This window comes from Odontesthes bonariensis, chromosome 7 (genome assembly GCF_027942865.1).
Source record: "Odontesthes bonariensis isolate fOdoBon6 chromosome 7, fOdoBon6.hap1, whole genome shotgun sequence".
Lineage (NCBI taxonomy): Eukaryota > Metazoa > Chordata > Actinopteri > Atheriniformes > Atherinopsidae > Odontesthes > Odontesthes bonariensis.
The window spans coordinates 10,491,468-10,516,688 of NC_134512.1; the positions used below are offsets into that span (position 1 = coordinate 10,491,468).

General features: G+C 40.3%; 1 protein-coding gene across 24 annotated transcripts in view; it reads right to left on the reverse strand.

Annotated features, from left to right (window-relative positions):
- The window catches only part of mical3a (microtubule associated monooxygenase, calponin and LIM domain containing 3a), an 80,642-nt gene that overhangs the window by 42,873 nt on the left and 12,548 nt on the right, over positions 1–25,221 (reverse strand). For 21 of the 24 annotated variants that reach the window (XM_075469403.1, XM_075469404.1, XM_075469405.1 and 18 more), the window contains 6 exons: positions 4,389–4,798; positions 3,653–3,860; positions 3,368–3,484; positions 3,119–3,220; positions 2,270–2,425; positions 1,437–1,537 (listed from right to left, as the gene is read on the reverse strand). In XM_075469403.1, coding sequence (XP_075325518.1) covers positions 1,437–1,537; positions 2,270–2,425; positions 3,119–3,220; positions 3,368–3,484; positions 3,653–3,860; positions 4,389–4,667 — 963 coding nt within the window. In that variant the 5' untranslated portion in view covers positions 4,668–4,798. Of the gene's footprint in view, positions 1–1,436; positions 1,538–2,269; positions 2,426–3,118; positions 3,221–3,367; positions 3,485–3,652; positions 3,861–4,388; positions 4,799–19,068; positions 19,360–21,729; positions 21,841–25,221 lie in introns of those variants that run through there. The other 3 variants (XM_075469401.1, XM_075469400.1, XM_075469398.1) reach the window with 3 other exon arrangements.

A 25,221-nucleotide genomic window follows, 5' to 3' on the forward strand; every position in this document is an offset into this window, starting at 1 on the left:
CACGTATGTGTCCCGTAGCTTCTTCCACACATTCTTACAGAACTCTCCCTCTTTCCCCAAAGTTCTGCCAATCTCTGTCCACCAGTTTTGCGAGTTTACGTGCTCCCTGTGCTGTTTCAATGCAGTTTCGTACAGGTGCTGTACAAACGCACCTCCTGGCTGAGCCTGGTCTCAAAGTGGTCCATCCGGTTTGTCGTTCTCGGCGCAGCCAAGTTACAAAAATTGACTGGTGCACGACAACGCGCTGCGCCGTCTTTTCAAGGCAAGCGCCATGCCTGAAACGTCATTGTGACGTCACAGGCCGCCAGCGCCGTGAGCGACGCGTCAAATCCGCCTTAACTTGGCAACGCCTACTGATCGGGAGGTGAATTGCCTTGCCTATCTGACAGCCCAACAGAGAACTTTGAAAGGTTTAGCGGATTGACGGATAGCGACGGAGAAGCATACCGAGTGGCTCTCGCCTTGGTGGTATAATTTGAGGTGAAAGCCACTTTACCACCAACAGCCCCAAGCTATGGCATTGGAAAAAACTGAGTGTGCACAAGCTTTTCTAACATGTAGCATCAAATCACTGCATGCTTTCAAAGTGACTTGTTTTCAAAGAGGGCGGTGAAAGGAACATTCTTCCATCCTTAAGCTCAATGGTTCTCCAGTGCCTCTGGCAATGGCTGGTGAGAGAGAAGGTAGGGCAGTGGAAGATATGAACAGCTGATACTTTTTTTTTATTATTATTATTATTATTTGTGGTATCGCCTTGAACTTTACTAAAAGGCCTCTGTTCTGCCAACATTTCCTTTATTCCTTTCCCCCTACTTATTTTCATAGCTAAGGATCTGTCTTCTTGTTTGTATTAAAAGAGAATATCTAGAAGATTCTTTACATAATCCAAATCCTCTGTGTTGTCATGTATACCAAACCCTTGCAAATGCTATCAGCTACACATGACCTGCACATGCAGAATTACCGCTTAGACCCATAAAACATTACGAATAATCGTGGAAACATAACAGCTAAAATGAATCTGGGAGAACCATCAGAAAAACACTGCTTTCAGTCTTGGTGTGGACCATGGCACACCTTTAGTTATGTCTGCACACAAAGAGAGAAATGCAAAAAGGTCTTTCCTGTTTCCTTTGGAAAGTGCTCAGGGAAAGGAAACTATTGTACATGGTGAGGACACAAACCCTCAGAAAGTGCTTGAGTTGGCAATGTGTTCCTGAACACTGTTAGCTTGGTTACCATTAGGTTAGTGCTGGCCAAAGATCACAGAGAGAACAGAAAGTATAACATAATGAAAGAAAGTGAGGAAAAAAGTGAAGGAAAACAATATGTGCAAGTATTCTATGCCTTTATGTTACTTCAGAAGGACAGAATAGGATTCAACAATTCAACAGGCCCACACACTGCACACTGAGCTCTGGGCTTTGATCACTCACATGCAGAATGACTCCTTTCTCCAACAGGCTCTGTTTTTTGGCAGTCATCACAAAGTAATGCGTGTCATCCTTGTAGTAGACAATATTTTCCAGGTCAATACCTAAAATGATCAATAAAAAGATGTATTGTCACATGCAAAACAAGAAAAAATAAATTCTTATCTTTTTTTTGGTCTTTACGTCATGTAAGAACAAGAGCAGCAATCACGCATGGCCAAAGCCCAGCCATGTCAGCAATAAAATGTGGCAGACTTGGCATCAAATCATAGAATTTTAATTGGGTGTGCTGGCAAATTCAAGTGTGTGACTAAAAGGACAAACTGTTTGTCCCGTTTACCGTTGTCATTTGGAATCCACTGCTTATAGGAACTAACTGGAGATCTTACAATAAACAATACCAACAAAAAAATCCAACATTTTCTTTTATGCTCTATTCTGGGGTATTGTATGATAAAGTTACAAAAGCAAAAATGAAAAAAAAAAAACCTGAAAAAAAATTACATTTTGTCATATCACTGTAACGAATACATCTGTGAAAGGCAAAACAAAAACAAAGAACAAGGACACAAAAAACAAAAATCAAGTCCCATAGTTTTTCTCCATTTTGTTAAACACAATTTACAAGGGAGGGGATTTGGAAGCATAGCTGAAGCACAGCAGAGAGAGAGGGGGAGCAAGAAGGGGAACGGGAATGGGGTTTCAAGCTATTTTTGTTCAAATTATCAAAAAAAAAAAAAAAAAAAACAGTCCACATTTCTTCTCAAAGCTACCAAGTTGTACTTTAAGACCAAGAGCAAAAAAACTCAATGCAGCAGAATGGACTTGTAACTGACCTGTTGCTTCTCTGAGATCTTGAAAAAACTTCTGATTGAAGATGAAGGCAACACCACTGATCTCCTCAACCTTTGCCTCCGCTGTTGTATTCCTGTTGATGAAGTTAGCAGTGATGGCAATGGCTAGCTTGCCCCGAAACTCTTTGCGCCGAAACCCTGAGAAAGCAGAGATAGCCTTAAGAACAGTTTATTAGGGCTTATAGAATTGAACTGTAGAAACATCAATTCAGCAACTTTTTAGAGAAAAAAAATACTCAGACCACAAAATCAGGTCAACTTACCAACTAAATTTGTTTTGACAACTTTTCAAACCCTCCAAATGCATACAGTATCTATAAATGTAACCAGATGTTCTGTATCAGGGCTACATAAACAGCTGACTTGTTTTTAAAGCTGTGAGAATGACTTCCATGCTTATCTCAGGGGAGCGTGTAGCTTCCTTTCATTGATGCAACAGTCAGTAAACCAGAGAGGGGTCATGGTACTACACTCCACAGGGGTTCCCTTTGCCAGTGTGGCAGTGTGCGAGGCCCCAGTATTCATAAAGGAAACAGACAGCCAATTCAACAATTCCTTTTCTGCTCTGCCAGGGGAGTAAATACTCTCTGAAGTTGAATGTAGCAGCTTGACACAAACAAACACACGCACAGTTGTGCACAAGCGCTCATTCATACATGAGGAACAGCGTGAGATCACCTACCCACCCACAGCTGTACAAGAATGACATCATAATCCTTCTGACTGACCACTTAGAAAAAACAAGTAGTGCTGTTTGTGCTTTTCCTCATACAGTCAAGTGAAGAACTGCATTACTAATGCTTTTCGTCCGGTCTGTGCATGCAAACTTGCCTGGTAGTGTGTTTCTCCTTCCATCTGCTCCAATGATGACATCAAACTCCAGCTCGCTGACAGGGTGTGTCTTGGGGTGGATCTCAGCCCTCCAGCCTATCCCTAAGAAAACACAGCATATGTAATCAGACAGAAATGCATCCACAGAGCCAGGCTTACAGCCTCTGTCATAGATTTCTCCACTGAAACACGTTCTCCCTCCATTCTTTTTTTTAAGCTTACAATTACGATGAAATTTGATTCACTTACTCTCACTCTCTTGGTCTTCAGGGGGTTCAATAAGACCCTTAAACTCTACATTGACATGGATTTCAATGCCCAGCAGGAGAGCCATTTTGAGCAACATTAGCTGAAGTTGACGAATACCTGCAATTCAGAGATACAGAGAAAGAACATTTCCATGACATCCTGACAGTTAAACCTAAAAATACATCTTCCAGTATGCATGGAACACAACAAATTGCTTCCTGCATGAAAATCTGGCAATGAATATATAAAGAAACACAGCAGAGCAGAATTATACGGTCTACTTACTAATATGATCAATAGCACCAGCACAGAACTTCCCACAGAACTTCTTGGCCCCAAGGCCCCTGAGGTCTTGGATGGTGAAGGGCCAGAGATGCAGAACATTGTTCCTGGAGAAAGCATCTCTCTTTTCCAGAATCACCACTTTAGCCCCCAAAAAAGCCAGCTCGATGGCTGTACGTAAGCCACATGGCCCCGCACCGATGATCAGACACTAAGAATGGAAAGATGCACATAACACAGACAGCCTTTAAGCAAGATGTCAGTCAGTTGGGCACATGGAAAGCCTGCCCATCTTTCACTCTGCAGTAGAGCCAGTATCGCTACTGATTTCCAAAAAATTGGAATAAAGCTTTACACAGCCACAAAAAAAATGCTATTTCAGAAAATCTATCATTTAGTAAACAGCATCAATGTTTCCCCACTTAAGACCTAAACGTTTGACACAACAGCTTATCAGTCTTATCCCTCATTTTGGAATCAGCTGTTTACTTTTTGCATGCAACAAGTGTTTAAGTCTAAATCAAAGCATACTCTCAACAAAAGCAGTCACATGTCCTTGTGCTGTCCCGACCTTGCTCTGCAGCCTGGTTGGTAAACATGAGCATCACATTACATGAGTCTTAGACACTCGAGATCACATTTTTCATTCTGTTAGCTCCCACAGGGGAACTGGAGCCACCATCAAGCCACATATTGAAGCTTCACATGAAATATTGTGTTTCCAATAATGCAGGGTTACCTTTGAACTGACACAGGCACGTCCCTTCTTGTACTCCTTTTGGCTGGCCCTCTTGTCTAACTTTACCCAGAGAGCCTTTGCCTTCCAGTAGTTAAGTTTGGACTTGAGCTTGTGATAGAAGATCCTGTGCTCGTTGGGCTTGACTTCCAGGTGTTCACACAGCTCCTGGAAGGCCTTAAGCGTGACTTTAAAGGTGGAAGCCTGGACAAATTTGTCGAACAGGACATGGGAGTGGATCACCCCATTTCCTCCAGTTGCGCGGGCACCTCCATCCCCCATGGTCCGGACTCACCTAGGGCTGTGAGGGCCCTTCACCCCCTCCGAGGCAGGGGACTTTGGGTCCAGCCCCAGCTTTGGAACACCCCTTCTGTGGTGGAGGGCTTTAACTTCCAGACTCAAGCATCTTGATTCTGCCAGAGAAATTAAGACAAGTAGAACAGAGTGAATCACAGAAAATAATATGTAGGAGTGTATGACACAAAGCTACAAAAGAGAAATGTTACAAACTACAACAATTTCATGCTAGTTGAAGGAACTGAGCTAAGCTGAAAGGAGCCACAGGTTCTCTCATCTTTTGATGCCAACTTAACGAGATGGTCCCCGAACCTATGATGGCTCCTCATAAACACAATCAAAGCCAAAACCACAGACATGTGTCTGCAGCAACATGACCTGAGAAATCCTCACACACTCGAAACTGCTGGACACAGGAAGGGCACCGACACGACACAAAGCCAAACAGGAAACACAAAGGACATGTCACTGTCAAAATGACTCAAAAACACAATAAAACAACATTCATGGGAATAATATAAAACTAGCCATGAGGTGTGGACCATTTTCTCAACAATACGTGGTTCTATATGCTGTTTTCAACATGCTTTGACATGTGGCAGGTAATTCCTATGTTTTCAGCTTTCTAGCCCCCAGAGGGACGAGATCATTCATGTTCTCCGGCATGTATAGCGTCACTGATACAAGTGGAATGTCTTGGTGAGTCCCCTCTACAACTCTGTCAGTGTTTTGACAGAAACAGCCTTTAAAACATCCTTTAACCGTTAGAGCTGGTAGAAATGACAGTTAATGGCAAAGAAAAGGCACATGTAAGCCCTTATGATAAAAGTAGTGATGAGTACTAGGAAGAAAACTTTTGGTTGATGTGGCCCATTTGAATTCTTTCTTTAAGCCAAGCAGCAGCTCTGCTTTGCACTAGCTCCCTTGGGAAATTATGTAGACACATGTTGTGCTTGTTTGAACGTAATAATAGAAAAAAAAAAGTAACTATCTGATCTGCCATTTAGGCTACCACGTGGGAAAAAAAAGGGTAATTATTATTCTTTAAATAAAGATATCATGCATATTTTTATATGAAACAAAACCTCTAATACTCTGATATTTCTGGAAATGTCAAGATTAAAGATTCTTCCTTTGCGATACAACATGATGTGCAAAAACAGACTCAATGAGGAGTTTGTTGGGATACTTCATTTGATTTACAGTCCAATTTAACACAAATGGCAAATATATAACATATCTGAACAAAACCACGAGGAATAACAACCAAGATCTGAATGACTGAAGGCCATTACTTAAACAGATTGATGAGTCCACTGATGTCACTTATCTCATAACTGAAAGAGGTAAATAGTTAACCATGGAGGTGCTGGCAGACTTTGTTGAGTTCAGCTTCAACTGTCTGCTGGATGTAAAGAGAGAATGGTAGATCATCCTCACTTAACTTCTCTTAAGAGACTGTGATCAAAGAGAGGTTAAATATGTACCGTATGTTTTTGTGCTTAGGACCTAAACTTTTGTAAAGGATAGTCAAACCTAAAAATCAGAAAGAACATACATGAATGCAAAATCTAAAATGGCCCATTTCTCTTCAAGTTTTGAGCTTTATAAGTCCGAGATGCTGAGCTGGTTCATGAAAACTAATGTAGTCCCAGTCCCAGTCCCAGTGGAAACACATGATGAAAGGAAGGCAGATACAGAGGTCAGCTGGCCTCCTTTTCACACTCTGCCAACTCCTGACTGCAGTGAAAACAACAGACCCTGGGTCTGGCTGTGCCTCAGTCAGTAAGGATCAGGACTGAAGGGTACAGTGCCAAAACACACAGAAAGAGCCCTTTACCACAGATAACCAGCTACACCATATCCTCCATTGGTGAGCAAAAATGTAAGAGATTTCTGCATTAGGTATGTACAGATTGCATCTTTAAAAAGATGGAAGTAGCCACAAAAGATAAAAATAGCCACCGTCACATCATCCGCTGATTTTTGTCCCCACAGTTTTGAAACCTGGCAGATCATTTGAACAATTGTAGCCTCCTGCTACAAACCATATGCACACTCAACAGGAGCACCATGTGTGCCTGTTTGGTAGAAAATAGTGACAAAGAAAACACACGCGTGTCAGATACAGTACAGGTTTGCTGCTTTGTACCAAATCATTTAGAGCCATGAATAAAAAGAAGATAACTCATCGAGCTTCGGCTCATTCTGCAGATCCAGATTCTCGTGGCATCTGGATGATCGGCAGGATTTCACATTTCCGCAGCATTTACTCAGGAATTACACACATGCATGGCAGTCCTTGCATACACATAGCATTCCCCTCATATGTGCTCACATGCTCAAAGGCATGCTGTCTACGGACAGCATGCCTTTGCTTTTTACTGGTCACATCACGTCATCCACTACTCTAAAAATAGACCCACAGATTAGGCCACTAGGGCTACACGTGTCTCAGCACTGTTTTCAAATAACAAGCTCTACAACTGAGATGGTACCCAACTATCAGCCCAGATAAATATCTACATCACCAGATATCTACATTTATCTCAATCCTTGTTTCTGGTGTGTTTTAAACATGTTTTTTTTGTGTTAAGCTGTTTCATCGAATGCACTGGACTTGGCTTTAGTTCGCCTGCAGTTTATTTCACATTCAATCAATGATCAAAAACACAGACTTAAGAAGACTTTGAAAATAAACTAATCAAATTTGGAGGAAAAAGTAAACTGAGAAAAAGACCAACGGTATTTTGGACAAAACATGGCATTTTCTTCCATCAGTTTGAGATATTAGATTACTGAGGAGTATCACATGAGTCTGATTTAGCTGTTGTCCATTTGCCATGAACAGCAAGTAAATTCCTGACCCTCCACAGATGCACTGAATAACTGGAATGACTGCACTGACAGTAAGCTTGCATTCAAGTGCGTATCCTCAGACACAACTTTGTCAGTCTCCGGCTCATTGAATGACTGATGTTTAGAGGACAACTCGGACATTAAGGTGATACCCCAATCTGTCTCATCCTCAGGCTATCAGGCTATCAGCCATCAATCAGTAGACTTGGCAGAGAACAGGAGGGAGAGCAGGAAACTACGTGATCTTGCTCAACAATCAGTGAATACTGCACTAAAAATAAGTTTACACACAGAATACTGAGCCCATAACAGCTGGAGGAGCACCAACAACTGGACTGGTTCTTAAAACCTGCGGCTGACTGTTGACTCTGATCATTTCTTTCCATTGCCAAGTTGAGACAACTTCCATTTTGGCTTTGTTCTCAATAGTTAATGATCATCTTGAACACCGTGATAGTGTCTGCGAATGGCTCCGTTACAGTAGCACCACTGCACCATTTAAAGAGCAATGTGACAACAGGTGTGGTTTATTCTTGGATTCCCTTTAAGATGTAAATAGATCAGAACGCAGTTAACCCTTACATCTCCATTGTGTGTTGGTCAGTATGTGTGCTGTTAATAAGTGCAAATACAGCCTTAAGAAATCAACAGTAACCCTTTTTAGACCAAAATGTTCCCAGTGATGGTTCTGTGATTGAGAATGCTGCTCTATGCTGCACATTCGGCAGCGTTCACAAATGCAACGGGTGTAAGCCCATCATGCTTACGCTTCTTTGAAGAAGCGAAAAGAACAAAAGTTTCTAATTACTTAGGCTACTCCCAGAAGTGCAGATTTTTAGCTAGGCTAGCCATTTAACCCTGATTCAGTCTTTTTGTCAAGCTATACAAACAGTCTCCTGGCAGTACCTTAGTGTGTCTTTTTATCTCTCCAGCTATTGATCAGTTCTCAAGAATAAAGCAAAAGTTTGACCCCTAGAAATAGAAATAAAAAACTAATCAAATCTCAAGTACAAACATTTCACCAAGGGTTTTTTTTTTTAAAAAGTGCTTAGAAAATGTATTCATATAGATTTTGGTCATCATTCAGTCATTCATGTAAAAAAAGAAAAATTAAAAAAAAAAAGAAAAAGAAACATAAAGCAAGTTCAGGTTTAAGTCTCGTAAATGTCCAGTGCAGCTGGAGTTTTATATTGTTGTGTATTTAAAAATCGCTCTGAACTATACAGCTGTCATATCTGCCTAACGCAACCGCGTCAACGTCATCAGACATAAATGTGCTCATATTTAGCCACGTATTCACTATTCTGTTATCAGAATAGGCTAACCATCTTCCGTTTACAGCCTTTCAGATGGATCATCACTCCAAAGAATTACATGGCATGTCAACAGAGTAATAAAACTCACAAAGCCAAAGTCAACAGAGTGATTGGCTGAAGTCAGTGTAGAGCAAATGTGACACATGACTGACCTGAAAGTTACAACCACAGACACAGTTTCCAACTGCTATTTCAGCTGGTCTTTCTAATCCCTTTAATCATTATGTGTGTGACCTAATTTAAAACATATGAAGGTATGTCAGAATTTCAGCTCGAGTGCGCAAACTCTAATATTTAATTTATCAGTTATTGATTCAGGAAGTTTGAACCTTTGAAGCATGAATTTTGAAGCATGTGTAGTGCACTTCAAGGTACCAGAGGAAAGGTTGCGTTCTTATGTAGACATGGTGCTGACATCTGAACTACCAGAAGCAAGCTGTGTGTACTTTGTATCAACATATTGATACAAATTGCAAGTCACAGCCAAGAGGATATGACATACCACAGAATCATTCGATTTCAAGACGGACATGCTAATCCCTGCTCATGGCTACTCTAGCTTTCTGATTCTAGTCACAAAGCCATGAACTAGTGAACTATCAGATTATAAGTCAAAACGAGTGTATCATAAAAAAGAAATGAACAATGCAGAGATACTGAGTTCGTCAATACTCGATCGTTCTTTTCTAATCCAAAGTTTCAGCCTACAGGAGCAAAGACACGCGTGTCTATTCACAAAACAGACAAAGCCTCGGAGTTCACAGGGGACACAAACATTTGATAACTGAAATGAAAGTAGCTTCTGGTAGGGCCCGTCTCCAAGCCATCTGTGCTTTGAATTACTTCTGCTTCCGACAGTTGGGTCGAAACATGCAGCTGAGCACTTCATTTCAGCTCCCGCAAGGCAGCTTTTCACCAACTCCAGATCAGATCAGCCTCTGAGCCCATAACCCTACAAATTCCACGATGTTGTCTCCTAAACACTCAAATGAAAAATAATAAAAAACACATTAATACCCCAGGTTCTCACTCAAGTTCATCACCTCTGTGGTATCCTGAGACTCGGTGAGCCGAGTCGACACCAACATGTGCACGCAGTCTCCTGTATCGGTGCTGTCACTGGTCCTATGCATCATGTTCTCCATTTTCTGTTTGACAACTAGAAACACTGCCAAAAAAAAGATTTAAATCTACTGAATCCCTGAAATGTTTTATGCATGACAGATATGTTTGATGTTTCAATCTGAATTCTTTTCATTCTAAAAAAGAAAAATTCTAAATATCTGTAAATATTTAGTACTTATTTGTGAAAACAGAAATAATATGCCTAAACGTTTATAGAAATAATTAGGCTACTTGTTAAACATCTAAGGCCATCTGTGGATAAAGCAAAGTCTTAACATGTGCGTGTGGTCATTTTAATTTGCAACTTGCAAGTAGACATGTAGCCTACTGAGTGAAATAACAGTCAGTTGAAATAGGACAAGACTAATTCAGCTCTACTTCACCTTCCCTTATCTATGAGGTCGACATAAATGCAGAGCAGATAAAGTTCTGGATTAATACTGGTCCCAATGTGATCATTTGTGCTGCCAAGTCGATCCTTGATTCTTCCCAAAAGGAACAGGTCTTAAATGAATACGAGCCCATTACGTTTCTAAATCTAATCGACCACATCAAGCCCTTCCAGCCATGACAAAGAATTTTAAAGAGCAGGTACAAATTTATAACTCAAAGTGCGTCTCCGACATGACTCAGGAGGATATATACAGATGAAATAAGAGTCTTTCTTGTGAAATTCCTATTAACAGCTCCAGGGGAGTATGGGCACAGGCTCAAACACCCATTGATTCCTTATGGGAGTCAAACACATTCAATTACGGCTTCCTGCCAGCACTTGCAGCAGTTGTTTGATTTAAGAAACCTGTTCAACTTCTCTCATCCTTTTTGTCTTTCATAACAAGATTGAAGCAGGCCTCACAGTTACGTAGCCATAAATACAACAAACCCCAAAAAGGGGAAGGTTGAAATATGTAAGAAAAACTCTACAGCACAGCTTTCACTGCACCTGTGCTATCATTGCTACCACTCGTAAATATGTGCTTGGGTTTTTAGCATTTGGTTATCTGTGCTGTTCATTTGTATATTTCACACACGACTGTGCAGTGAGATGGTGGCCTATATCTGGTTACACATATACTTAAATCCATCCTTCACAGAGAACTTGAAGGTGTAATCTGAGATCAGTAAGCAACACTCAGTCAACACAGACAAGTCTCCGTGGATTAGTCATGACTGGTGTGGGATGGAGGCAGGCAGGAGAAAAAGGAGTCAGAGAGGCAAAGAGGAGATGATTCCTCAGAAAGGCAACGGGACCGGTCCAACTGATTTTTCATTGGAGGAGGTATCAAACAGAACACTAAAAAAAAGGAAAGAAAATAGCACAAACATGTCAGTCAATGTTTTTCATGACAAAGCAAACATCTGTGCATGTTAATCCGTGAGGAATGACAGACAGGAATAAAAACAGCTGTGCCGTGACATGAAAACTAACCACGGAGCCGTGTAAGTCGGCCGCACATTTAATATACAAAGGCGAACCCACAGTATGTTTTTTGTGCAGGCAGGCCATGGGAAAACGACAGCAGAACTCTGACCACTGTTTAAACTCGTCTCAGTCCCCCATATGAGTTACAAAGCTAACGTTTAAACTTCAAAGACACTCGGCAAACAGAAAGAATTCCTGATTGAATCAAACTAAAAAGCCAGCTGGAAATAAGGAGACCGAGGACGGCAAATGAACTACTACTACTTTCTACCAAACTGTGATCATTTTTTGCTATTAATGATTAAGCTAAGAGGCTGGAAATGTGGTTACAGTTGTCGTAACACATGTAATTGTTGCATCAGTTAGCTCAGAGATATCACTATAAAAATAAAGTTAGATGCAAATACATTTCTTATTCCAACATGAAGAGAAGACTGAGACGACAGAATATATTCATATACCCGGATGAAAAAAAAGAGAAAAAACGTGAATAAACAAGATTTTACTGCCCAAACTGTAAGAACATAATTGTAATATACCACCTGAAGCTGAACACTTGAAGAGTTTTTCTCTCCGGATTTATCAACAACGTCGATGCCTCGTTTTCATGATAGCCACCTAACAAAAGCAAAGTACCCAAAAGCTGTCTTTCAAAGCCTTGACATGACATACAACAGCAAACTACAACCATCACAAGCCCTAATCCTGCGACATCCACACTTGCTTTTCCTAATCTCTGTGCGTGGGCGCGGCTGTGAGCAGTTCAGATGGCAAGTTGTGGGACAGTGTGGGGATTGTAAGAGAAGCCATTCTGTAACATGCTGCTGAGCTTTTTCCACGGCTCAAACTCTGTCTGTCAAAATGCAGTGAGCTTGGGGAAATGTGGAGAGACGGAATACAAATATCAGCCCAGCCAAGACTTGCCATCATTGGCGTAAGGTTTTGCCATTAAGCGCATATCATTAAAACCCAATATTCACAGCTGCTTTTCAGTCAGTCCGTGACAAGTTCTCCCATTCGCACTGTTGAGGCATTGCAATCAGAGCTTTCTATTTATCAGCATAAGTAAGCAATGATATTGTACACATCAAACACACAGTTGAGTGAGAATATGCAAGTGTGGACATCTTCTGAGCCTCACATTGCTCAATCATTTAGTCACCCGCCAGCTCTTAAATAGTTCAGCAAATTCAGGACCAGAGGAAGATTGGTCGGCATCCGCGGCGTGAATTGTGCAAAGCTGCAGTAGGAAGGTAACCAAACAGCCACACAGAGCCAGGAACCGCGCTGAAGCTAAACAGAAGGAAGCATGAAAACGGATTCCTCCCAAATTACTTGCTTGGCAGGTGCAGCACAAATTCTGTTCATAGATTAGATGAAACCTTGCTTGGCTGCAAATAATGTTTCAATAAATGAAACGAATGAGGTGGTTGGAGGGGGTGGATTTACTCAAACGGAGGACAGAAACCAATAAAAGCCAAGTCTCAATTTGTACCAAAGACTGACAAAGGGGAAGTCACAAGTCTTAACAAATGGCTACAGGTAATCTTGTGTGTTTTTGTGTAATATCGTCGGTTCATTCTCACGATGAAAAGGCATTTCCCCAAACTATTCATCTTTTTCTTATAATCACAGCATCCCTGGAGCAGAGAGCTAAGGGTCCAGGCATGCAGGCATGGCTCTTTGGGCATTTTTTCCATAACATGGTACGATTCGTTCTGGTACGTCTGGCTTTTTTTTACCCCTCCCCATTATGGGTTAAGTACCATGTAACCGATACTGATACTTTTTTTTGTGTACTTCTTCATCGGAGGTTGCTAGCAAACTGAGCCGATACTGTACAGTGAGTCGGTGACACAGAGCGCTGATTGCTCTCCACAGCAGAATTTAGAGACTGATCATCATTTTTTTTCACTGACCAACAGAGGGGCAAACGCCATTAGCCTGCTCTTCCTTGAAGCTTCGCACAGCTTTGTGAGAGCATATCCACCTGGTCTTCAGCATTACTCAACCACAGAAAGACAGAAGTCCTAGTAGGCAAAGATCTGGCTTGTGTCGGAATGAAAATAAGCATTAAGAAGAGATTATGATTGTCCTGTGTAGCTATTGTTTGTGGTTTTCCTTTTCATTCGCGCTTCTTTTAAAGCGACACTCCGGAATTTTCGACATTGGACCTCATTTCCGAGTCAACCAGAGTGTAAGAAATGTGTACAGATGTTTTTTTGTTTTTTTTTTAAATTCCATGCAGCCCTTGTGAAACCACTGGTCGCTGTTGCTAAGCTAGCGCAAGTGATCCACTTTTGGTAGCCTGCCACAAGAAAACAGTCTTGCCCAATTCAATAAATACTCAAAGCACATCAATTATTATGTCAGGCAGTGGATGTAAAGGTTTGTGGTGATAGAGTAATGTTTGAAATAAAACTGACCTTGCATTACATGGATTTTTATCATATGAGGGACTAGTTTGGATCGAGCGAGTTTGCTGCGAGCGGATTATAAACCAACAACGTGGCAACATGGTAAATCAGTGTGCCTTTGCTAATTGCAACAATAGAGCCCATAGATGGGTTCCGAAAAGTTTTCATTATTTTCCATTAAAAGATCCGGAAAGAACAAAACTCTGGCTCCTAGCTGCAGGATTAGACGTACAAATTCCGATGGAGACGCTGCGTATCCGTGTCATCTGCAGTGATCACTTCAGCTCCGATGATTTCATAATGTCCAGAAAGTCCGCAAAGAAAATTCTGAAACCGTCTGCAGTGCCATCTGCCTTCCCAGGTATACCAAGGACAGCCACTGTGGTGCAAACAGTCTCTGAAGAACAGGTTGGTACAGGCTTTCTGCTTTCATGATGGTAGCACATGGTTCAGTGATGATGACTTAGCTTACGTTACCTACAACCTTTGCTATGCTTTTGTATTTGAAAATGAAGGGTTGTTCTCATCTAACCAGATGTAAATATTATCATTTATTATATTTAATCTATCGCTGCCAAACTTTCAAACCAGGAAGCACGAATGGCTGCGGGTGATAAAATATAATTGTAAGCTTGGTTTTACTCCCTAAATCTCTCTATCAACGTAGATATTTGCATCGATAGCCTGGCAAGACAATTGATGTGCTTTGAGTGTTTATTGAATTGGGCAAGACTGTTTTCTTGTGGCAGGCTACCAAAAGTGGATCACTTGCGCTAGCTTAGCAACAGCGACCAGTGGTTTCACAAGGGCTGCATGGAATTAAAAAAAAAAAAAAACATCTGTACACATTTCTTACACTCTGGTTGACTCGAAATGAGGTCCAATGTCGAAAATTCCGGAGTGTCGCTTTAATCTATATCATGCCTCACAAATCTTATTTGCGATTAAATCTGTTGTCATCGGCTCCCTTTCAGTTCAAGCGAGCTTTTCGAGGAATCAGCGCACAACCCGTGCACAGCATCATGGCGTCGGCTCCTCCACTCTGTGTGGGATGATAGCGGCACAGTCACAGACATGAATTAGCCCTTACAATTAAGAAGACTGTGTGCCTGCGATGGCCGTGGCTGTTATAGGTGAAGTGAGGACCACTTTGAACTGTGCTCCTATATATGCACTTTGATGGGAATCACAGGTTTTACAGTAAAAGGGTAGCTGAGACCTAAAACCCTTTAGTGGGCTTGTTTCTCCATCAGGCCTGTCAGAAAAGAATTTGTGTCTTGTCCACATAGGCAGATAACAAGGGCCCTCAGCTCCTCCAAAGACAACCAGCGAGTGAATGTGAAATATGATGTGCTCTCTGGGGAGGGAAACAGTTGACTGGAGTGAAAGGGCCTGACTGTGGAGGAAGGTTAATGGCTATGGGCTGAGCAGCTGGTAGATCTTGCCTGAAGACTGACTGCTGAAAAGAAGAAACTACTTTATAGGTGAAAACAAATAAAGCTGCCTCAGAGTAAAACCTGAATGGTATCAGCATGGTTTAAATCTATCAGGCTACACCAGCTGCAAGGCAACACCATTAATACTACTGCCCTTTCATCTCATAGAGTGCAGACACAGCGCTTATTTACTGTGGATCCCATGCAGCAGAGTTTTGACGTCATAAGTTTGTTCATAAGTGGGGGAAAAAAACATGTTATTGGTGCATTATCTACCATTTGCCTTACACTGCAGTCTGCAACTATTGGCATAGTTTTGTCTACTCTCCTCCACAGAATCAGTTGGAAAAACAATCAGTACCGTCCAGACCAAAGAGATGAACCAAGCATCACATCCAGAGCCATTAAATGAATTGAAGCTGCTCCTGCTGGTTGTTGTTAAAGCCTCAACCCGTCGATGGTTTCCATTACAAAACGCCGACTGGTCGGAACTTTCGTCTTGCTGCCACAAACTGATAACTTGGACCCAGGCGAGATGGATTCTCTTTTGTTTGTGATCTCAGAAATCTCAGGTGACTCCAGCTGGGTATGCATGTAGAGATTATTATTTCACATCAGCGAATACTGGCTTATTATTTTCTCTTGAAGCATAAACAACCGATCAGTCACGTGTGTAATATGTTGGCAACGTCAGAGCTTTTTTGCACAAAGTATTTCCATCTAACCGTTTTCTTTTTTTTTTTTTTTTTAATTGGCAAAAACTACCTCAAGCAAGCATAAAACAAAATTGTGAAATTGAGAAATGTGAACCCCACCCAGCTCATCTATGGCATCCTGCAAAGAAAATGGAAACTACCAACCTCGTTTTCAAAACATGCCACATAAAGATAAAATGAATGAAAAAGAGTGGGAACAGACTGGAAAGTAAGACTGCAGCTCAGCTGAAACGTTCAGGGGGCAGCAGACTGCCAACATGCCACCAGTCTCATTGGTGTGGTCTCAGGAACGCATTTGTCATACCGACCCACTTCTGACCTCTAAGGTAGAAGGTAAAGCCAAGTAGTAAGTCTTTAATCCGCAGCGTTGGGAAATAAACAAGGCGGATGTATGGAGGCTGTCTAGTGAGTCACACACACAACATACAATTATTTCTCTAAGGCATATAAAGACTAGTGGTGAACAATTATCAACTGCGTCAAATTGTTTCATAAGAACTTAAGAAATAGGATCTTGTACTTTCATAGTTTTAACATATAGGCCTAGTCCATCCAAAAAGCTGTAACAATCATCAGTAACCTTAAAAGCATCTTAATGTCTCAAAAATACTCTCATGACTATGATCTCCTTCAGCACAATACTCACTTGAAGGTGTAAGATGATATTTATTCCTCAATACATTTATTTCCTTACACCAAGTGCCTTCTGGGGAACATAACCCTCAAACAGTCAACAGCTTTTAGTTCCACTCATCTGTCCTTTTAAGGGCTTAAAGGCACCATGCTTCAGATGAGTCAACCACAGCAACACACCTATTATAAAAAACCTGACAGTTGGGAAATGTCCAGTCACTCGTTACACGGCAGGAGCAGCTTTCAGAGAACATCCTTCCAATCATCCTTTCATCTAGTCCCATTTCAAAATCCACAATACTTTCCAGAATCCCAGGAGGTCGGAGCAAGGAAGGAATTCACTTCTCCCACTGAGAGATCGTCAGCAAAGGGTCAAAGCGACTCAGCCTCACCTTTTCCCTGAACATATCCACAGCACTTGCTACACTGACACAGGAAGGCATTGGTCTAATTACAAATAATTTCATGCTATGCAGTTAACATGCCTTAGCTTGAATAAGGCATTAAGGGACCGGTGTGAAAAAAAAAAAGGAACGAGAGAATACACTGAACTTGGACTAAGCTGGAAATAAAAGAAAAGTCTTTTTTATAAACCATTTATATTGTATGACTACAGAAGCAGAATTGATGGAATCACTTATCACAATATATTATATACTGGGTATCTTATATTATATTTCACCTCTAACAGCACTTATTGTATGTAAAGGTTGAATGCATGTTTTGTATGTATTATAAAAAGCTAAAATCATGAAAAGTCAATATCAGAGACCAAAATCAGAAAACTGCAAAGCACCCTGAAGCTTCAGAGGTGTCCTTCTTGCCGCATTGTTGCTGCTATAATGTATGGAAGTTGGTGAGATTTAACAAAGAAAAGAGATCTTTTATTCCTTCTTAAATCAAATATACATTTCTCAAATCAAGTTGTAAAAAATCACAGTGTAGCAATTTGCATTTCTAAATATACAAATTAACATGCAAATAAAAAGAGATTTTTTTGCAGACCTCAACAAGCCAATTGACAGGAAATTTGATCCGAACAAGAGGAGTGTCGGCCGAAGCAATGGAAACGATTACAAAACTCCTTCAAAAAGGTCAATTAACTCAAGAGTGAGGAAAAAGATGTTGGCTGTAAAAGGGAAACGTACAGATACAGCCAAGGAAGACCTAAAAGCATCAAGAAAGAAAATCCTGAACAATAAGCCTTGAAAACAGAAAATGCACAACAAACAAAATGCCGAGCAAATGGGAAGAAACAGAAGTCAAGTGTTTGTGACCGAACTGCAAGAAACCGACTACAGGGAATGGGATTTAGATCAAGAAAAGCCAAACGTTAACCCATGGTCCCTGTAGTTGCCTATGACAACTATCCCAAGTCTATTATCTCTCAGCTGCTACACAAGAAAGTGGGAACCTGACTGGTGAAGAATATTAGCCTATTCATTAGTGAAGTCCACACCTCAAAGAAATCGAGATGAGATGATAAAAGCCAGAAGAGGAACAACAAAGTCCTGACCTTTTCTTTTTTTTTGGTTTATGATCTGATAATATTTCCTTTTGTCTGAAAAAAAAAACTTAATTTTGTTTTGTTAGGTACGATTTAAAAAGCCAAATTGTTCAACCGTGAAATGCTTCTTCTTGGTCAGATCTGCGATTTATTTTTGTTTTTTCTGCTACAACATAAAACAGCTGAGCCCTTCAAGAGGGGGGATTTCTCATTCTTTGCTGGGGGACAGAATAGAGACACCAAACTTACAGATAAACTAATAAACAGACCTGCCAGGGTCAGATTAACCATTAACATGGTGAAACTGGTTGAAATGCAAAGATACAGAGCAGATTACATCCCAACACATGTGGCTCCACATATTTGAAAAACCGGAAAATGTTCCCAACACCCCTCACATAACAATATTTTACATCTCATTAAATCAATGACATGTGCAAAACAAACTTCTTCCCAGCTGTTGTCACGGTGTTGTTCACACAAATGACATGTTGACAAACGTCAAAACCAGGCACAGCCTCAAGCTGTTCAAGCTGACAAGGCATGGTACTATGTGCCACTGCAGTCAAAGCCCTCTATAGACTATGTATTTACCAATATATAATGCAAACCGCATGAGTATGAAGATTAATGTTTCTGTGTTGGAGATTAATATATTTCAATGGGTGATTGCATGCCCACACTATCCACCTACATTCTACAGATTGTCCCATTAAAGCCGGGGTTGGCAAATGACCAGAGATGAACAACAGAGCGACGGGCAATTACGATGCAGATATAAATGTCAAATTTATCACAGGCCAGCGCAATTAAACCGTTAGTTGCTCTAACAAAATAACCAGAGCGTGTCATTCCCAAACGTGCAAAAGGTACAGTTCGCGGATCCCACGGTAACGTTAAAAAAAATGCACCATGTTTGTCAAGCGACCAGGAGAGAAGAAGTTGTCTTCCTACCTTTGAATCTTTCTGTGTGTTAAAGCCCACTCACGTACAATAAGAGCGAATCCATCCCCGTGGGTAGATCCAGTTTTCACGGTAAAATCCAAACTGTATTTCTATGGTTTGATAATCAATGCTAGCTGAGCCCAGAGCACACAACCAAACAGCAGAGGGAGAAGGCGCAACTTGAAACTGACAGAGACGGGTCGGTCGAGACCACAATGGCAACTTAGGGGAGAAGAGTACAATTCTACTCGTAACAGAAATATAAGGAGTAATAAGTTTGACTATCATTGGTATAAAAACTCAATTAAATCATAGTAAAAGAGTGTACATCAAGCAAATTTTGTGTTGTACTTGTATGTCTCTTTATTTCTTTTGACGATGTATGGATCATTGGCCCCCGTTACTCCTTCAAGTATGCCTGCATGTTCGAGCTCAGTTTAATCCGATTGGTCTCTTCCAACGTGACGCAACAGGAATGCTGCCTTCACATGATGTCGGAATAATTGACAGTAGTTTACACAACCAGGAGAATTAAGAGGATTTCCAAGTTAAACTGACATCGAAACTGGATACACTTTTGACTTATCGATTGCTGTGCAATTACCTTAAATGTGGCAGCGGACCATAAGGAATTAACTACTTGCATTTATATGAGCTAAGTTAAAAAAAAAATACGATGCGAAAGCTACAGAGGACCCTAAATTACGCGTAATAAAGATATTAAAGCCCTGACGGAGGTGATACATTTTTTTTTAAATAAAATTATGGGGGGAAATGTTGTTATGTCTGACTTCATAAGGCAATGATTTATGATTTTGTTTCACTAAGTTATTGGAGTAGTTCAATAAGCACAGTATTTGTGGCACACTGCATTTATTTATGACCTCTTTGACAAAAGAACTGGAAGCAATGAAGTCTTAAGACTGTGTGACATAGAATATTGGTTATAGTTTATGAGTTGTATAGGTCTAAAAGTCCATTTTAGTCCATAAGTCTATAATTCCAACTTAATACCATAGTCCATTTGTTTGTTTTCTAACTAAGTATAGTGTAGACTGTGCAATGTTTTTTTTTTAGCGGGGCTGAAGTTTGTCTCAGTGGAAGACCATAAGATTACAACTTTGGACAATTAAAACTTTCAAACAATTGCTTTTAAATGGTAACATATGAAAAACGTATTAACCTCATCAATGACCCATCAGGCAAGGCTGCAAATGCAAATACAAAAAAAAAGGAAATAAAGAAAAGAGCAATGATCACCGATGATGGTTTACTAATGAATGTCCTATGTGTCTTGTCAAAGGAAAATGTCAACAACTTGCTGGACCCCCGAGAAAAAAACCTACACTCAAAATCACAACTGGTTTAAGTGTTCATTTCTATCACAGGCAGCCAAAAACAAGACACTGCCAAAATGTAGCAACCTGAGATAAACTTCATCCCCTGTGATTAGAACAAGACTTTTATTTAATTTCTCTTCTGAGGACAGTGCTATATAGAATTCTCAGGTCATGCTTGAAGGAGGAACCCCCTCTGTCACCATCAGCTCTACACACATTAGAAAGTCGGTCTCTCCCTCTCAAGGAACCAGCAACGAGGACACCTTCCTGTCTTTGGAATGATATGCTTTTGCGTTTGTTTTTTTTGTTGTTGTTATTTTTTTTAAAGAGAATGAAAACACAAGGCTCATAAAATGCCCAACAAAGACCCCGTGTAAATTTTAACTGAAGTGCAGCCCTGTGGCAAGATTGAAGCCCCAATCTAATTTTTTGGACCATTTTTCTTTTAAACCACTTGTAAAGTAGCAAAACAATGCTTGCCTCAAATAAATAGTATGCAGTCTATTCATAGGCAATGTCTGTATTTGGTAGAATTAAATCATTTTGAGTGCAACGATACATTATAATAAGGTAACATGATGCTTGCTATAAGTGTAAGTGGTAAAAACATGAATATAATCTACACATGTCCTCTTGCATATGGTGCAATTTGATTATATACAGCTTAATACTTGTTTTGGTGTGTAATAGCTTCATACTTTTTGTAATTCCAAACAAAGAGTCGCTTACATTTCTAATATGAAGCTCAAACCTACAGTATAGCTAATTTGAAACAGCAGCATCTTGATTGTGAATGTACTTGAAGCCAGGAAAGCTCACTGTTTCTACCGCAAGGACATTCCACATATGAAATCTCCAGTCAGAACAAGCTGCCCTAGTTGGATTTGCACGGATTTGCTCATTAAACAAACCACAGGAGGATGCAGAGTGTCAAGCACATCTCCTTGGACAAAGACAAACTTAACGCAGTAGGACAGAAAAAAGGACCAAGATCAGCTGTTTAAGGCTAAATGACTTGCTGCCCATCATTGTACATCTGAGAGAATTTCACCACATTATGAAACTGCCTTTATTTGAGTATCTTAGTTCCAACCACGCCTCTGTTCACTATTGAGGTTTGTTATGAAAGATCAATGGATGCTGAATGAATTATACAAAAGGTTGTCTACCAAAGGTGAGGCAGGCTGCATACAGTCTCAACATCAAATAGGAGTTGCACATGATGTCATCCATGAAATCTTCAAAGGCATATCAAGCTATTAAATAGAGATAACAATGACTTGTATCAAATCTCTTAGCTAAAATAGGATGAAAATGGTGAAGTACTTACTGTACTGAGGGAAGATAGACACAACCTAAAGATCCAAAAAGGTATTCCTCTGGCTGGAATTATTCTTTTTTCTTTTCTCTGTCCTCCTTTTCTCCCTCGCTGTCTGCCTCTCCTCCTGCCTTCTCACCCCCTCCCCTTCTCACCACATCAAGATGCTGCCTGGACCAGTGCTCATTGTCATGGTAACCGAGAGGGGGGAATCTCATGTGACCATGTCTCCTTGAGTCCTGATTGGCCAAACGCAATGAAGTAAGGGGGGAGAGAGGGGGCACTGAGTGATGTCACACAGCCACTAGTTAACAGATTGGAGGAATCCTCAGCGAGGCTGCCTGCAAGCACACACGACACAATGGGTGTCTTCTTAAGGTGGGCTGGACATGAGGTAGAACTATAAGTGACTGACTAAGAGGCAGGCTGACTGACTTATAGGTTTTCTGTCTGGTTGAGATTGGAACCTTTGGCTCTTGCTCAGATTGTTCCCTTTCTTTCCTCTCCTCTGCAATGCTGCTGCTGCCCTAAAATATGCTCCAAACTGCCCGAGGGCCATGATGCAGAAATAACACGAGACATACAAGAGCAGCCGTATGGGGCTGTTTGACCTGCTGGTCCATCACACTTCAGCGTCCTTCAGGGGTTGCAGGGGACTATTTATAGAAACCAAAGGAGGAACCAAACAGGGGCATAACTGTGCTGCTCTTCATTCTTAGACAGTAACATTCAGAATGCATGTACAAGCAAATTCTTAAACAGTAACTACTGAATGAACGAAGAAATAACACTGATACTGCAAGAATCTTAAGTGGAGTAGTGATATAAATACAGAAACTAACAGAGCACTATTATAAGTGCCAAAATTACATAATAATAAGCACACATCTATCAAACATTTCAGGCATTTCAGAGACACAACAACTGAGGAAAAACTTGGCATAAGAATGGGAGGAATTATTACTTCGGTGAGCTTTTGAGTGAATGAAGAATGAGTCTTTCTATGTTCACTGAGGCAATAAAAATTTTCAGAAAAAGAGCTTTGGTGTTTTACATCCAATTTGAGGGGAAAATAGGTCTCTGTCAGTTCCATGCTTGCTCTCAGTGATGAATACATGAATAATCACGGTCCAGGCTTATTGTCCAGACTGTTGTGTAACAGTCCTGGACTCAGTCCAGTTCTGCCAGAGATGAGAAATGTTCTTGTTCTGCAGGAATAATAAGAGATGGCATGTCTTGGCTCAGATATTGCCAGTCCAAAAATATGAATCACATCAACAGTCCGTAAAGTTCTTAATCTTGGTGGTCACCTAGATTGTTTAATTTTTATCAATCATTTTGATCTTTTGACCATTTTTTTAAATGCACATGTAGAAACATATGGTTAAAGTGTGTGTGTGTGTGTGTGTGTCTGTGTGTGTGCATCCTTCATTTAATTTAGAACAAAAGGAGATGCACATATTCAGCTGAGCTGTGCTCAAACACTGAAGATCTTCAATTTGTTAAACAAACCACCCAAAAGAAGTTTCAATGAAAAATGTTTTATTAAAAAAAAAAACATCAGATACGCTGTAATACTAGCCTGTCAAAAAACAAGAATAGAATATAGTTTCCCAGACTGCTATTTGCTCTGGCATCTTCTTTTTTAACTCCTCGTTAATGTACACGTACCATTTGAGAAAGTCTGAAACGCATGCTCAGAAGGACCAATGCATTATGCAGGTATTTCACTTCTAATGCTGTAAGTGGGCAGTGAAATTTATTGATAAAATATGCACGTCTGCCTCCAAAGCCATCTGCTCCTCTCTACCCAGGAGACAATACACATGAGTGTTATTCACTATAACCAAAAAAATTGTTTCCAATGCAATACTGTCAGGGCTAAGGTGCTAAGTGCTTCTTTCTACCCAGCTGTATCTTACCATATATATTTTCATTAATAAAGAGTGTTAAACACCTTCTGAAAATCATCAAGTAAATGAGGTCCATTTCCCAAAGAAAAAAACTTAATAATGTGTAATGGAGTGCATGCTTCTGTGCACAGAGAAATTAGATCGAACAGACAAAAGGTGGAAGCTGGTTTAGCTCTACGAAAGAACTAACACAACAGAGAGAACATTGCATTTGTGACTTACATCCCATACTGAGTCTGTCCTCTGCACCCTCAACTCTATAGTACTGAACATACTCTCTGCCTTTCCTCCTTCCTTTGCGAGCTTGAACATTGTAGGTGAAAGACATAATGAGAGCAGTGATACTAATAGGTGATCTCATCATGTTCATGGCCTGCCATCAGGAACCAGTTACGGGCCAGCGAGCACTGAGCTGCAGATGAGGAGGAGAAGGAGGAGGAGTACGAGTTGCAGAAAATGGCCCTGTGAATACTCCTCATAAAACTGACTTCTCCTAGTGTGGAGTCTTTGTGTTTTATTTACAGCACGTGAAAACAGAAATGGTGTTTGAGTGATTATTCCTTGTGTGTTAGTCAAGCACTCCAAGAAGATTATAATATATGTTCTAATGTCAAACTAATTAAGAGAATAATTTTAGTGTGTGTATAAGTGAATTCAAGCTCTATAAATCCGATGTAAAACATTTTTGGAAGTAGTTGCCAACAAAAATAGCAAAGAAATTTGAAGTAGGTCAGAGAAAAGGTCAAGCATTGTTTTTTTTTCTTTGTTTTTTTTTACGAGGCACCAAGAGTGACCCAGGTAGATAACACTACCCTGTAAAGAATAGGTGTGAGTGAAATGAAGAAAAACACAGGAAGGATAACTCCTGAGACCAATGAGAATTACCAGTTCACAGTCCATTCAACACAGAATTAACATATAGTGGCATAACAGAAACCATTCACCAACTCAGAGAACAAAATAGTTGGAAGTTATTTTTGCAAAAGAAAAAGCATACAGAAAAACTGTCACTGTTGGAGATTTGTGCTAAATTCAACCAAGTCCACATTCCACAGACATGGATCTGATGGCTGGGAACTTGCATAGATAAAGCCTGGGAAAGAATTCCAACCACAATGCACCAAGGATTTGGTTAAGCATTGAGGTGGGGAAATCAAAGAAATACTGGTTGGTTTGTGATCCAAATTACATAAATCACTCATATTTACTGATGGAATCCAAAAGAAATAAAACTGGAAACTTGGATCCTTAAAGAAATTTGCTACAAAACAAATGTATTAAAGTGACAAAAAATTGTCAAACAACACAGCAACCTATTGTTTATTTTTAGTTTTTTAAAATGTATGACTTTAAACCCCTGAGAGCACCTACATATTTTGGGATGAACATAAAGCCAGTAACATAAAATAATTAGAAAAGGTTTGCAAAAAAAGATTTCTTAAAATTTGTCACTGATTACTTTTTCAGTTTAAGTTGATAATGTTCTACAAGATTATCATAAGGAGGGTTCTCTTGAAACTAGTAGAATTTATTGATTACTTTCTTAACGTACATTCATAGTCATCAAGTGTCACAAAAAAAAAAATCAGGC